The sequence below is a fragment of the Taudactylus pleione genome, unplaced genomic scaffold (genome assembly GCF_031769625.1).
Source record: "Taudactylus pleione unplaced genomic scaffold, aTauple2 ptg000019l, whole genome shotgun sequence".
Lineage (NCBI taxonomy): Eukaryota > Metazoa > Chordata > Amphibia > Anura > Myobatrachidae > Taudactylus > Taudactylus pleione.
In genome coordinates, this window is record NW_028284421.1 from 40,007,246 (window position 1) to 40,024,067 (window position 16,822).

General features: G+C 40.8%; 1 protein-coding gene across 9 annotated transcripts in view; it reads left to right on the plus strand.

Annotated features, from left to right (window-relative positions):
• The window catches only part of SBF1 (SET binding factor 1), a 200,543-nt gene extending 187,390 nt beyond the window's left edge, over nt 1-13,153 (plus strand). For all 9 annotated transcript variants that reach the window (XM_088447263.1, XM_088447315.1, XM_088447281.1 and 6 more), the window contains 5 exons: nt 4,357-4,464; nt 5,070-5,284; nt 9,354-9,441; nt 10,216-10,347; nt 10,540-13,153. In XM_088447263.1, the coding sequence (XP_088303389.1) occupies nt 4,357-4,464; nt 5,070-5,284; nt 9,354-9,441; nt 10,216-10,347; nt 10,540-10,638 (642 nt within the window). In that variant the 3' untranslated portion in view covers nt 10,639-13,153. The remainder of the gene's footprint in view (nt 1-4,356; nt 4,465-5,069; nt 5,285-9,353; nt 9,442-10,215; nt 10,348-10,539) is intronic.
• The last annotated feature ends 3,669 nt before the right edge of the window (nt 13,154-16,822 follow it).

Below are 16,822 nucleotides of genomic sequence, written 5' to 3' on the forward strand. Positions count from 1 at the left end.
ATTATTATCCTTTATTTATATGGCGCCACAAGGGTTCCGCAGCGCCTTACATAGTACATAAACATAGTGCACAAACATAGTACATAGACATAGTACATAAACAGTTGAGCAGAACAAGAAAACAGTTTCATACAGTTTAAGACACTACAAGACAAGTACATGGTATATAAACACTGCTGCAACAGAAGCAGGATGGCAAAAGTCACGGGTTAGGTGCTTTTGAGTATAGAGCAGATAATAGAAGTAAAGAAAGGATACGCACAAGAGGAAAGAGGGCCCTGCTCGTGAGAGCTTACATTCTAGAGGGGATGGGCAAACAGACAGGGGTGACACGGATGGGGTAGACAGTGACAGAGGGTTAGGATGACAGATGGCTGGATTCCTATTTTACAGTATGTGTGGAAGTCATTTGAATTAAGATTTATGCCACTGACATTCTACTTTAAGAGGCAGTTTTTGTAGGTGTCTGTGGAAAGCCATGGCTGTTATATCAGTTTACGTGAAGTCTGACGGGTAGCTGAAGCCACTTCATGAAGGGCTATTTAGAGAGTTTGGTTAACGTATAAACCAGCAGTCTCAGGTAAATGTTGAAATTGGTGAAAGTAGTTATTGTAAAGAGATGTTCAGATGTAAAATAATAAGTTGTGATCAAGTGTGAATTCTATAAGGCACATTTATTGATTTGGAGGGTGATGGGAGACATGTGAGGTTTGCAGGATATTTATTCCATAGTATATCCGCTGTCCGTGTGTGGGGCCTGGATTTGGTGATATGTCACCAGATAATAAAAGCAGAAGAATGGAGAAGTAGATATAGTTGTAGGTGTGTAAAAAAAATTTATAGTGACACAATGAGGCTGTAATAGTCAATTTTTGATGAAAAGAAATCTCATTAGTTTTTAGAGGAGGTGAGTGACTCAATAGGGCGGCAGTGTGCCCAGAGAGGTAAGATGCAGGGAGAGTTCGGGATGTTATATCCTTAGAGAAAATACAAAGGAGGGAGTTGAAAAAAAGAAATGTGTAGTACATGGTGAGTTTTAGGTTTGTTTTTTTTAGACAAATTTTAAAGTAATCAGTATCTTAATCTGAAATTACCTTAGATGTTGGTGAATGTTTGTTCAAATGTTTGATTAACTGTTATGTAATCACACTTTGTACATTTAACACTTGGTGTTTTTAACCCCAGCTGCAAACAGCCCCAGCTGCCCCTACACTGAATATAAGGAGTGGTATCCCTTGATTAAGACAGGCTACAACTGACTCAATTGGCCTGCTGATCAAAGGAGATAACTTGCTCTGAGTTGGAGCAAAAACCAGGCCAGATATATACCATAAACTATGCTTCACTGACCAATACAGACTATACAAGAAGAGAAAAAAAAATCTATGCAAGAGACAGTCACATACATTTGAATCCACACACGATTGCAAGCATGAGGTTCTATGCAGAATATCGGTGCAATAAGCAGGATGAGACAGTCACATACATTTGAATCCACACACGATTGCAAGCATGAGGTTCTATTCAGAATATCGGTGCAATAAGCAGGATGAAACAGTCACATACATTTGAATCCACACACGATTGCAAGCGTGAGGTTCTATTCAGAATATCGGTGCAATAAGCAGGATGAGACAGTCACATACATTTGAATCCACACACGATTGCAAGCATGAGGTTCTATTCAGAATATCGGTGCAATAAGCAGGATGAGACAGTCACATACATTTGAATCCACACACGATTGCAAGCATGAGGTTCTATTCAGAATATCGGTGCAATAAGCAGGATGAGACCGTCACATACCTGAGGGATGAAATGAAATAAACAGATGATTAGTCCATATTCATGCAGGATAAATGTTTGATTAACTGTTATGTAATCACACTTTGTGCATTTAACACTTGGTGTTTTTAACCCCAGCTGCAAACAGCCCCAGCTGCCCCTAGACTGATCATACCTCCTGAGATTCGCAGCTATCGAGAGCACCTGAAAGTGGTCTCAGGGTGTCTCATATAACAGGAAGGCAGGTAGGAGCAACCCAGACGGAGGAAACCTAGTCTTTGGACCAGCGTCTGGGTTGTGGGGAGGGGCCGCCGGGGAGAGCCTACCTCCCCTTGGCTGTATGGATCCACCGGGCTCACTGATTTATACATGGCTGCCGCCATTATCAACCCCAGCTGTCAGGAGAATCTCATGTCCCGGTGGTCTAGTTAGGGAAGCAGTTTACTTGGCTCCTTACAACAGCGGCTTCAGGCAGGTCTCCACCGCTGGAGGTACAGACTGGCACGTGGTTCCCCGCCGTCGGCGGCCCGCGGGGAGCCACCTTACCTGCATCCCCGATGTCTCCGTCTGCAGTCCTGGGCTCAGCACTCACTCTGCTGACGCCCGCCGAAATCACCAGTTCCTTCACTGGTGTTTTGCAGCGCCGGTGGGGGTAGACGGAGCAGCAGCACGGGCGTCCATTCGGATGCCTAGTGCTGCTTACTCAAAAGAAAAGAAAAAAAACTTGCTTGGGACTGCAGAGGCAGTCCTCTGTTCACCAGTTGCACTCCTGCGCACCAAACAAAAAACTGAATGCCTGTGGCCAGGGGAGGGTTTTTTGGAGGAGGATCCAGTGCATCCTGGGAGCTAAAGCTTGTAACTGTTTGGTGTCTGGATCACTCTAACCACATATCCCAAGGTAATTCATGTGGACCCCGAAGAAGAATAAGCCCAATTTACTTCATATCAATTTTGCTGAATTTCTCAATAATATAACCCAGGGGTGCCATGGCAAAAATGCTGATACTCTAGGACGCCGTGGTTCGAAAAAGATTGGGAACCACTGCACTACACTCTGTATTTACCAACTGCATGCAAACAATTTGGATATATGCAATTTATTTCATATATAGTTGCATTTAACAATACACCATCTTCATTAAATATACAGAAGCATTCGATGGCCTGTTCTATTGCGGGCCCTACTGCTTCCTCTGTCTAGCATACTCTGGCCACATAGAGGAAGAGACCTACTCAGTCTCTCTAGGTCATTACATCCCACAAGATCATCACGTTCCTCTCCTGAAATACGAATGTGAACATTCTGATGTTTTTTGTGCTTACTGGATGTTTTATCCCATCCACTTAAAAACATACAGAAAACATAGAGATGAATACTAACAAAAAAGTGTGCAGAGCTTGGTCTAGGGCAGGGGTCAGAGAACTTTTTTACCTTTTACCCCCAAATAAATTTAGATACGCCGACGTTACCCCCTTGATTTGAAAGGAAGGAAATCCTATAGTAGTGCTCCCATACAATGTCCCTGTAGTAGTGCCCCTGTAGCAGTACCCCCATAGTTATGCCCCTGTAGTAGTGCCCCCATAGTTAAGCCCCTGTAGTAGTGCCCTCACTTATGTCCCTGTAGTAGTGCCCTCACTTATGCCCCTGTAGCAGTACCCCCTGTTATGCCCCTGTATCAGTACCCCCAGTTATGCCCCTGTAGCTGTGCCCCCATAGTTATGCCCCTGTAGCAGTGCCCCCATAGTTATGCCCCTGTAGCAGTGCCCCCATAGTTATGCCCCTGTAATTCCCAGCTCCTGCATCCGCCGTCCTGTCCGCCCGACTTCTCCTCGGAACTATGGGAGAGACGTCATGACGTCTCTTCCATAGTGCGAATGGGGAGAGCTGGAAGCTGGAGTTCAGAAGAGAACTCCAGCCTCCGGGTAACGCGGCGCTGCAGGGAAGGAGCCGGGCGCCCCTGGTAATATCTCATCGGGCGTCCGGCTTAGAGCCACCCTGCGGCGCCGGGTTGGAGGTCACTGGTGCTGGGTACAGCAGCGCACCCGGTTCACGTGCACCTCCAGCCCTGCATCCATTACCCCCAGTAATTTCAATTTTACCCCATGTGGGGTAATTATCCCTGTTCCCCGACCACTCGTCTAGGGCATCCTAGAATGAAAAATGTTGTGTTCCCTGACCTATGGATTCCTATTCCTCTACACTTGTGTCGTATCTGTTCTACTGAATTTCACACCTAATCTGCTGAAATTCTACTTAGCTCGGCAGCACTGCTGCAAACTACTACAGGCCACTGACTATATTCACTGTTAATAACCTGTTAGATAGCAGCTAAACCTAAAAAAGTGGCTCCCCTATGTGATCTTAAGATTTTGACTTTCCATGATGTGCCACAAGCCATCGACTGCCCAGCGCTGCTCTGAGCAGTTTATGCAAATACCAATTTTAAAGGTATAATAATATAGATACGTACTGTATACTCTGAATAGCTTACAGTATTGTGAAAACTACTTATTGTAAGTAATTTGGTTAAAATAAGTCAGTTTGGGGTCTTTTTTGTTTATTTTCCACAGGAGTTACAGAATCTGGAGATGGAATTGCGGGCTGTTCCAGAGCGCTGGAAGGAAACGTGGGATAGGGTGAAAGCTGCCCACAGGACAGAGATCCGACATGAGGGCCGGGTGAGTTACACTATACAATAGGTAAGGATTGGATTGGGGTGTGTTTATGTATATCCGCTCTGAATGATGCAGTGTAATTTATTAGTGATTTAGATTTTACTGAACGGTATACCAAATATATTTTAGACTTGGCTGCCATTAGTACAGATGTGTCCTCATACATCTAGCCTCCTTGCACGTTAAACAGCTCTTCTAGTCACAACATGCTGTGGCGTGACTCGGTAGCGCCAAGCGTCTTTTTGTGTGACTTTTTACCTTCAAATTCAATGCGAATTGGTAGCACAAGCAGCTTATGCTAATTAAAATGATATGCAGCATGCCTATGTTGTGTGTGCAACTGCGGGTGTATCGCTGACACTGTAACGTAGCATTTCGCATGCAGATACACCCGCAGTTGCACATAGAACATGTTCTATTTACTCACATTGCTGTGCGATTAAGACACATTTGTAAAAAGTAGCACAAAAAGATACTCACCGCTACCGAGTCACACGGAGCTCCCACGTTTTGTGCAACGCGACCTGTAGCGCACGGAGGATAGGTGTATGTGTACACATCTGTATACTGTTACTATCTGGCTGAATTTAACTTTGTCTTACATGTAGAAGTCCAGTGCCCTGCTGATGTCATCAAGTGTACCCTCGCAGCGGCATTCATTGGGCATTTATCTACAAGAAACTGGTGTGGGATCTACGCTAAATCTGAGCTTGGAGAGTGGTTCCAGCACAACAAGTACTCCTACTGGTGCCGGGAAACTGGGAGCACGGAATAGCACTAGCACGTTATACAATCAGTTTAACACTGCAGAAAGAGAAAACAGGTATTACAATCCTATAACATGGGGGGGAACAAAGTATCATTGGTTTAGTACTTTAAGGTGCGTATCCACTACTAGATCTTGGAACGACAGTACGATTACGACATCGTAATCGTACAGTCGTTCCTGATCCCCTGTAGTGCCTACACTGAACGATATGTCGTTCAGTGTAGGCACCCTGCCTCATCCCCGAACATGGCCAATCTGTAGTTATCGGCAGATTGACCAGCATGTTGGAGCGATGATTGATGTCAGAAACGACCAGTGGGAGCGCGCATCGCTGATCGTTTCCAACATTTTATTGCCCATTTCATGCACGATTAATGAGCGATTGAACGATAGCATTAAAATCGGCAAGTGGACACGCGGCTTTAGAGTCTTTGCTATCAATCACATCTGAGAAGGTGCACACCAGATATTCATTATTTCTCTTACGTCCAGTGGGGAAAGCTGAATCAATGGTGTACAGAGGTGTTGGATGACAAGTCTAAGCCTCTCCCCCTCTATCTGAGAAGCGCTCAGTTTTTCTTTTTAAGTGCTACGGTATTGTTACTGAGGGAACTTTTCAGTATTTAATTGTGCATTTCTTTTTTTTATGCTTTTGGTTTATTGCTGTCATGTAGTAGTTGCTGTGATGTTTATCAGTGTTTTATCAATGGGGATTGTGCTGTCTCCCTTCACTACCTACACTCTGGACAGCAACCCTGTCATTATTGCCACAGGTGGTGACTTGGACCCCTGTGGCCCTTTGACTCTTATTTCCTTTCCCCCCCTTCAGGGAGTAGAGAGTAGCTACTAAGTAGTGGTCATACGGGCACTGCTGATCTGCAGACTGCCTTTTTCTACGGGGAAAGACAATTCAAAGTGCTGACAGGATACAAGCTACAGCATGGATTATAACATCCCTGAGGCTAGGAGATACCGAGGAGTTAAATAGACTTTGGGGTCTAGTTACTAAGCAGTGTTAGGAGACAGAGTGAATAGTGATAAGGAAGTGATAAGGTGCCAGCCAATCAGCTCCCAACTGCCATCTGACAGGCTGTGTTTGAAAAATGACAGTTGGGAGCTGATTGGCTGGCACCTTATCACAGACTTATCACTATTCACTCTGTCTCCTAACACTGCTTAGTAACTAGACGCCTTTGTATTTTCCCTTCTATATATTTATACAGATTGAAAAATTTTGAAGTGCCTTTACTTTCTACACAGAATTATTCTGCCCCTGTCTGACAAAAGGAGCGGTACTGCCCTTCTAGTGGGGCAGCTTCCGTGACGTTGCAGCATGGATAGTGTAATGGTTTGCATTACTGCCTCAGAGCACTGAGGTCATGGGTTCGATTTCCATCATGGCCCTAACTGTATTGGGTTTGTATATTCTCCCTGTACTTGCATCTGTTTCCTCCAGGTGCTTGGTTTTTTTTTTCTCCCACACACCAAAAATATACTGGTAGGTTAAATAAACCTTAGCATGTATGTGTATACACATGTGGTAGAGAGTATAGATTGTAAGCTCCATTGTGGCAGGGACTGATGTGATTAGCCAAATAATCTCTGTAAAACGCTGTGGAATATGTTTGCACTATATAAATAACTGGTAATAAATAATTTTATACTTGCTTAGTGTTACTTTAAATTACAGACTGGACAGTCTGGGGTTAATGCTATTTGGCCGACCTTCCATGCTAATACTGGTCTGCCGGGTTTAGCTCCAGCTGATAATACTGATCTGGTGGAACCTGCTTAAGCAGGAAATTTAACAAAAACTGAATTAAATTACTCAATTAGTTAGTCGCACTCCAGCCGTAATTGTTATTAACAGTTCTTTCTCCCATTTATTTGTCCTGATCCAATAGTTACTTCTACTCAGGGCCGGTACAAGGTTTCTGGGCTCCCTAGGCAACATTTCACCAACCGCCCCTGCTCCCTCCAATTCATAATATGCCAAGCATCAGTCTCCCCAGTTAAATAACATGCCACACAATGGTGTCCCAAATTCATTGCCATTAATTTTTTTTTTTTTTTGTGGACTCAGCGTCGCCTTCCAGTGGCTGGCACCGTTAGGCGTCTGCCTAAGGTTGCCTAATGGTAGCATCGGCCCTTCTTTATACTCTGTCTTCCCTTTTGGTTCAACTAAATGGATCTCCATCAGTCCAGTCGGTATAGAGTTTGGCTAAGTATTATTTTGATTCGAGAAATTCTTTGAATTGTGTGCTAGACAAGGCCTAGGTATTGCAATTGAATGGCTCACCATCAATGGTGGTTATACCATCGATGGCCATCACACATACAGAACAGGCAGCGGCTGGGACTGATGGAAGGCAGGACACAACAGGTTAATCACGGACGGAGGTGGTGCTGTTGGCTTTATTCTCTAAAACCAACATACGAAATGCATTTTTTTTTAATACTATGGACCCGCCCGAGCTTTGCACGCGAGCAATTTTACATTTATGGCAATCGTTTTTATTTTTAACCAATGTCTTATAAGATTGCCTTGTAGACAACATTAGTAGTTTTTTCCTCTTGACGTCAACACGAAAAGATACTTTTGGCATGGCATGCAAAAGGGCCAGGTAAATTTGTCCATGAGAAAAGCAGTCTCCACTTAGGTCAACTCTAGCCACGTCTGTCCCTGTGCTTTATTTATGGTCATGCCAAGGCAGACTCTTATCGGGAATTGGACTGGTTTGAAATGAAAGAATCGTTTTTCACATAAAAGAAATAGGAACGGTAAAAAAAAAAGGGGTATCAGTAAACAGGGCTTACATCAATTTTTCTGGAGAAACCGGATAATAAGTATCAATCGCTACATGTTTCTTCATTGACTTGCTTCGCTAAAATCGTCACTGCTCGGCTCCCTTTTGTCATACATTAATGTATCATACACCTAAACCTTCCTCGACAAATGCTCTATAGAATAGTGAAAACTGCATCAAAATCCGTCCAGTGGTTCTTAAGATTAGCCTGAACAAATAGACAGACGTCTACCAGGGACTTTATTTTATACTATGTATGGATTAGGTCAAAGACATTAGTATGTTTTGAGGGGAATTCAATTCTCTGTGATGAGCAACTTCAATGTCCAGCTATGTGCTTTACCGCTTATTACAGTAAGGAACCTTTCCTCATTGTCCTGCACACCGCTGTAGGAGCAAGGGAAAATGTACAAACTCCCCTTGCTACTGTTCTGTGTGCACATCATGGACAATTGAACCACACCCCTTACAGTAGGCTGATTCTGCTTACACCTCCATATGCTGTGAGCAGGATCAGCCTTCTGGAGTTAACTCACAAAGTTTCCACTCTGAATTATGTCTGCCCTGTGGTATATTAAGGTACTGAAGTGGCTCCATGTCTTTAGATTTTCTTCTAATCTAAGAATGTTGTATAATGCAATAAGGCTTTTGCTTATTTTCCCTCTTGATATTTGTTGTAAAAAGTTTTTCAAAAGTTGTGACACTATTTGGAGGTTTTCGATACCTCAGTTTAAAGGGAGCAACTTTTGTTTTACAACTGTAATGGTTGGTTAACAAACCAGATTTCTTCTGATCTGAATAATTGATTATAAACCTGAATATGAACTAAACTTACTGGAAGCCAGAGGCTACTATTATACATTTGCTGTAATAATTTCTGCTTTTATATGGCGTGAGGCAGGTACTGTAAGAATCTGTATATTGTTCTATACTGAGCTGCTTACAGCATTTGTGAATAGCTGTAGTTTATCAAAACAATATTATGGTTCATTCTACCTATGCAATATGGTCTTAAAGACTGGTATCACAACACATAAAGATGCTGATCTTTTTTGTAAATCTTTGACAGATTATTGTGGTTTTATTTTAGTACAGAGTTTTGTTTGTAACTTTTCCATTTTTTTGTAGTTTGTATTTTTATGCAATACACACCCTTGACAGGGAGTTCAGTTGTACTTTCCAATTGATCCACCTATACATGGGAATTAGGCAAAGCTGCCCTATTTCCACAGTGTGATAATGTGGGAAACCACAAAACTCTGCCCCAGCGACATTATATCAGTCGGAATAAGAATACTATTTCTGTGTCTTTCTAGATCATATGAGGGGATTTTGTATAAGAAAGGGGCTTTTATGAAACCCTGGAAACCACGCTGGTTTGTGTTGGACAAGACAAAACATCAGGTAACAGAAATACAATAATATTATTAGACAGCCCATGTAGGATCATTGTTCTCTTTGGCCACAGGCTTGTGTGGGGCCTGTTAGCATTGTTGAAAGATGGCAACACACAAGCAAATACAAGTCTTCTTTCATTATCATCTGATCCATTTATTTACCACCATGCTCAATAATGATTATTAACAGACATTTCAGATGTTTGCAAACCACACTTCTATCATTTCGGGTCAATTGCAGCTGCTATCCAACTGTATGTGGCCAGAATAACGCACAATATAGGATTAATATGTAAAATGGGCTCATAGCGGAGGTTATTCCATTTTTCATTCTCAGCAGCTAGAAATTCATCGTTTGCTGGAATTATGCAAGTCTTACATTGTGGAAGAATTGCTCTCCCATGTGACATCGTCATATCTTATCTTCTCTTCAATGGAGGAAGTAGAAAGTTAATTTACTGCAATTTAAAGGACAGTGTATTTTAACTAAATATTCTAATATTGAAAAAAAAAAATACCACAACTTTTACCTGCAGTCTGTTTTTGTTTTTTGTACTGATTTTATTGCATGTCGGCAGTACAGGTATTTGTTAGCTCCCAGCATTACTATGTACAGTAGATTTACTCTTCGTCATGTGTTTTACCTTTTGCATTAACATTTCATTTCTCTCCCTTCCTTATGTTTTTAGATTAATGTTGTATCAGATCCATTTTATACTGTCTGCTTTATACTACTTTTAGCAGTCTTTTCTCACATGACATGTTTTTACTTCCTGGTTAGCTGCGGTATTACGAGAATCATACAGACACTGAATGTAAAGGGGAGATTGATTTGGCCGAGGTAGAGGCTATATCTGCAGGTACTCCAACATTGGGTTCTCCGAAGACTGTGGATGAAAGGGCATTTTTTGATGTAAGTCCAAATGTTTCTTTCCTACAAAAAGGTTTTTTGGAGGCTAAGTTGCATCCAATGTCTCAAGTATTAGTCTACATAATTTTTTTCTTATAGTACTTTTTTGATCTGCTACTTACTGTACAATGTTACTAGCATAGTTTTATATGTAATTTCCCATATGTTTTACATTCTTCATTTTATTCTCTCCAGTTGAAGACAACTCGGCGTGTCTATAATTTCTGTGCTGCAGACCCTTTGCTGGCCCAGCAGTGGATTGACCGCATCCAGAGCTGTTTATCTGATGCATAAGTCTTCAGGAACGGAATCACAAATGTCAGGAGACCACTGAAGAAATAGTAACACTGGGGTACCACTTGGAAGCATACAACTTAATTTGTAAACTCATGATAAGCTAGTGTATCTACATTAATGCCACATTAACCTAATTTGTGGCGTAAAGACAGCAAGTTAGCAATTTGGGTATGTAATGTCCACTGGAGTCATCCTACAGGAACCATGAAGAAGACCACTTCTGGCCAGCTTGCAGTGAGAGCTGCAACCTTCAAGAAAGATCTCCCGCCAAGTATAAAAGGTTATGGCTAGTATTTTTCTGAGAATAGCTGTTGCCTCAATGGTGAGATCAGCTGCTTTTTTGGTTAAAAGAAAACCAGAAAGAATTGCTCTAATTAGGCTCCCAGTTCTTCATGATGCTCCACTGCAGTGACAGCTCTGGTATTCAAGAAATAATATGCATCTAGTTAGTCTTAAATACTTATCTGTAAGATACATTTGGTCCAACGGTAAATTTTAAATTATTTTATAAGGGTGAGAAGTATGAAAACGTGACCTGCACTTCCTTGTAACAAGGGAATTAAAAAGTTTAACAAACCTGGCTGAAAAAGAAAGACCTCTGCATAGGATACAAACAAAGACATGTCTTTATTCACATCTCCACACCCAATGGTTATCAATCCTCAGTCATTTTTGGTTTTTAGTATAAAGAAACATTGGACACTTTATAGATCTTCTTTGGCTGTAAGTGCATGGATGTTTGCACAGAGGCATTTGATTGTCCAGTCCTTGAGCCCCGGCTGCAGAATGGTTGGACCTTGGACTCTGATGTTCCAAATGTAACGTAGGAAAAGAGGTGAAAACCACTAAGGATATTATTTTTATTTCAGTGTCACAGGATTTTGCTTGCTTAACTCTTCCTCATTGTATAGACTGTAATGACAAGGGAGAAGATGCTTGTATGATAAACATAGTTTCTGAATAGTAATATAAATATTCAAGTCTCAAACTCATGGAGATGAGCCTCAAGAAATTCTGGACCACACCTATCGCCAACAGACCTGTGAAATACGTAGCCAGTCAGCTGTGTAATCTGGTCTTTGTGTACCATGGATAGAATGCAGTGAGGACAGGACCTTTTGTTCACCATGTGTACCATTTGGATTAACAGGAATGGTTAAACTGCTAACGGTATTTTAACTCAGTGGTTATTGTACTCCATTTAATTATTATTACTGTATATTGCTGTATATAGAGGAATGTCCAAAACAGCAAGAGATTTATGGAGATGTGTCCTGGGAAAATTAGGAAGATGATCTTTTTAACCCTTTCACTGCAGGAAAGCAGAATATTTTGTCAGATTGTGCCTGCTATTTGGAAGATGTAGTCTTCTTTTATGTCCACTCAGAAATGTATTTTGCTTCATTCTTATACTAGGCTTACAGTTCAGGTCTCACAGACCAGCCATGTATTATTTTTTTACCTAAATATGTAATTTGCACAGTGCTCACTGGGCATTACTGAGGATATTAGTGCTCAAATAACTCAAACCTACCAAGAGTAAGTGTAGATTACAATAATACTGTGGATTTACTGTGAAGAGAATGTAAAATGGGAGAGTTATAAAACTATAATATATGTAGACCTACAAACAGTTTGCTGTGAATATGTATAAATATTACACATGTTGAATCCCAATTTAATTAAGTAAGAAGTTATGCAAAAGACTTTTTGCTTTTTGTATCACACATGTTCAGCTTTTAATTAGCGATAAGAGTCAGTGTAGTGTAAAGGTCTAAGTTACACTAACGCGCAGTACAAAGTTCAAGGATAGCACTGTTATCTTATGAACATGACTCATTTTGCCATACTGTAAATAGAGACAAGACTGACCAGGAATGTAATGAAACATAAGCCTGACTGTATCATAGCCTAAAAAATGCAAGAAAATAAAATACAAAGCTTTATTGATTTAAACCATTCATAAATTCTAATTACTCTGTAGCAGAACCTGAAAAGCACACAACATTGTAGGGTCCCAACAAAACAAGCCTGCTTTTGCTAATTGGGTGTGTGTGGAGGGAAAACTATTATATGTTCCCTACAATGTAATTCAGCCCTTTTTGCTATATATATATATATATATATATATATATATATATACATATATATATGATCTGTAGCCAATTAACTCACCATTCCGCTGATGTGTCCAGGACCTGTAAGTTATTCTGCTCTGCTCCCACCCACAATATTTCACAAATTAAATGATTATTATCTCACAACTGGTCTAGTAAATTATGTTTTCGCTTTTTAAATGCACTTTTTTTTTATTATTAATTTTTGCTGAATGGGCATGGCTGAGGCTTCCTCATTCAGTCAGTGCCCCATCTATCCCCCCCTATATGTTTACCAAATACAAGAGTAAAGTTGACTGCAATTAATCATGAAATAAGGAATTTTAATAGGAAAAAATACTATTTATTTAGAAGAGGTATTTCTCAATGGCATGTAAATAAACTTGTTTGTTTTATATGGATTTTTCCTTATTACATTTTACAGTTTTATTGCCAAGTTTCTGCTAAAAGAATATCATTAGTCCCATTTTTACATATTAAAATCTAAATTGGGGGGTTAGAGTCTGTGACCTGAAAACATTCTTATTAATGGGTCACTTATTACTATGGGGTGTTCTGTAGCTTGTCATATGATATGCACACAATATCATATCTAAACACATTTGCTATTGTGTATATTTTATGCCTTCTAATTGGGTCTTTGAAGATTTTAGGTGACACATTTGCTGCCTGCCCAAGACATGTATTATCAGGATCCTGACCATCACAATACCAGCAGTAGAATTCCGACTGTCAAAATACAGACGAATCCCAATGGTGAGTGTTAGGGTTAGGCACTAGGGGGAGGGTTAGGCTGCTGTAGGGGACGTCTAGGGTTAGGCTGCGGGAGGGTTGGTTTAGGGTTAGAATACTCACTAAAATTCGTCTGCATTTTGACCTTCTGAACTCCGCTGCCGCTATTGTGACCGTCGGTATGGTCACCACTGGGATATTGTACATAATCCATAATTACCTTAATACTGTAAGGATTTAAAATGGGAAATCCATGTATTTATGTTAGGGATGTGCAGGCTCGGATAGGTTCGAGTTTGCACGCCGAGTTCGGATTTTTCCCTCCAAAAAAACGGAACTCAGAAAGAGGCTAAACGTCATCTTGCATGGACAAACATCATCATTCCTTTTGTCCAGGAATGATGATGTTTGTCCATGCAAGATGACGTTTAGCCTCTGAGTTCCGTTTTTTTGGAGGGAAAAATCCGAACTCGGCGTGCAAACTCGAACCTATCCGAGTCTGCACATCCCTAATTTTATGTACAACCCTGTAACAAACTTACAGCCACTCTCTGGAAAAGCTCTATAAGGCATTTGTGTCTATTCCTGCCTGCCGCATTTTAATATCAAAAACAATCCATTGATGAGTATTAATGTTCAAAGTATTTTTTGGAGCAACGGTTAGGCAATCTGTAATCCATTTCATTATACTCTATTGAAAATAATGTGATGTTAAAATATTCCATGTAACTGCTTCCATTATTGTAATTATTCTTTGGTGGTGAAAGGGTTGATAAGCATCACATTCCTGTGCTTCCCTAGGCAGGCCTGCTAAATCAGGGTGGCCAATGTAATAGAAGGATACTCTTTGTACATAATACAATTCTCAGGTTGAAGTTTCCTGTTTTTGTAGAATACATCAGTTCTTGTTCATTGTGTCAAACATTCAGTCATTGGGTTTTGTTTCGATATATATATGAAGACAGGAATAATATCCAGAGAAATAAAAGAACTAACAAATGTTTAAACTGTGATACATTTATATACTGAATGTCTTTTTTTACTGCCTTTTATGGAAACCTCCGTGTATGCGCTCAAATAGCAAATCTTTGGCAGGGCATGCTGGGATGTCTAGTTCCACAACAGCTAGAGGGACGCATGTTGAATCCCCCTGGTGTAGAATATTTTTAGCAGATGCAGACTTGTCAAGAAATGTTACCACATCTGTGGGAAATGTCACCAACTCCTTTTCTAGTCAAGAAATACTATCAAGCTAGAATTTCTGACAAGTAAGATATCCATATGAAAGTATCACTATACATAATTTTATTTATATGGTACCTTAAGGGTTCTGTAATTGCCATACAAAGTGGCAATAACATACAGCAAAATAACATAGTACATCTGTGATCATAAAGGGCAGTAACAGACAAGTTCACTACTTTACAAATATCCATATTTACAATCCACATTATATATTTACATAAAGACCACAGAAGGAGAGGGTCCTGTTTTCAAGTGCTTACATTTTAGAGTCTATGGGTGGACATGTAAAGGGAGAAGTGAGCAGATTTGGAAGCTGGTGACTTAGGAGGGGGAGTGATGGCTTGGGTATATGTAAAGTCGTGTCTAATAGAGCATATAAGGGCATTCAATTCGGATGTAGGGAAAAGGTTATCAGGGTAGAGAAGAATTGACAGTAATTGGAAAACTGAAGTAGAAGGGAATAAGAATGAGGCTTGAGATGTTGAGAGTGGAAAAGTGGTTGAGGGCTTTGAAGACAGTGAGCCAATGGAGCGATTGGAAGGTAGTTAAGAATAGACTGAAGGGGGAGTGAGGAGGGGATATAGGTAAGCCTGTAATGGAGATGATAAATGATAAGGGAATGGATGAGTGTTTGTTTTAGAGACTTCCAAAGTGAGAAGGAGCAGATCTTGAATATGTCGCAGAGATAAGAAAAACGGGATGTGGGAGCGAAAGAGGACCTGTGGAGCTTGGGCAGGTGGTAGCAGAAGAGTGAAATCCCTGGACAGTTCAGGGTTAGAAGGGATGCGTAGTCCATGCTGTACCAGTCCAGAGGTGGAACAGGACACAATCAACAGGGCTGAAAGTCTGGTGGAAGCAGGGGTCACGATGCTGGCCAGGGCTTTATTAAATCAGAGACCGAAGGGTGGTGTGAAGGACAGCAGGGATCATGTCCATGAGGGTTGAAGGAGGACTTGTTGCAATGGCGAGCACTAGGTGCAAAGGTGTTGTACTTTGACAGTGAGGACCATTGGCGGGCAATCCTGTAACCAATTGCACATCTCAAATGTGACAAATTCAAATAAACCTTAATAAAAATACATACGAGGGTGAGTCAAAAATTTTCCACATACTGGCTGTAGAATGTATTTTAATCAACTTTCAGAAAAGACAAATACATTATTTTTCGACATAATCTCCCTGCTTTTCAATACACTTTGTCCATCTGTCAACAAGCTTTCGTATTCCCTCATTAAAAAATGTTTTAGACTGAGCTGCAAGACACACCGTTGTCTTCACCTCTTCATCAGACGTGAATCTTCGTCCTCTTAGGGCTTCTTTCAGGGGACCAAACAGTGATAGTCCAATTGGGCAAGTTCAGCACTATTGGGAGGATTAACACATCAAAACAAAATTTTTGGAGAGTGTCGACAGTATGAACAATGGTGTGCGGACGTGCATTGTCATGCAACAACACAACACCCTTGGATAGCAGTCCTCTGTGTTTTGTTTGAATATTAGGCTTCAGCTCTTCAGTGAGCATCTCACTATAATGAGCACGGTTGATTGTTGAACCTTTTTCCTGATAATGTTCCAATATTGGCTCTTGAGAATCCCAAAAAACTGTAAGCCTCAATTTCACAGCTGATGGTTGACTTTTGAACTTTTCTTGCTCGGCGATTGAGGATGTTTCCATTCCATACTCTGCCGTTTACTCTCAAGTTAGTAGTGGTAAATTCATGTCTTGTCACCAGTAATGATTCTTTTTAAGAAACTTTCATCTTCCTTAGAGTATCGTCCAAATTTTGTTTGCAGATGTCCAAACACTTCTGTTTGTGCTCTTCCGTGAGTGTTTCGGTACCCATCTCGCACAAACCTTTTGAAACCCAAGTCTGTAGTGGATTATTGCATGGTAAGAGACATTTTTGATTTGCTACATAATCCAATGTCACTCATCCAACAGAATCAGTTCACGTGCATACTCAATGATCTCATTAGTCGTGAATGTGGACAGGTGTCTGGCTCCTTCATGGCTGACACTTGTACAACCTTCTTTGAACTACTCTATCCATTCATATACACTTCTTTGCAACAAAACACTTTCTCCA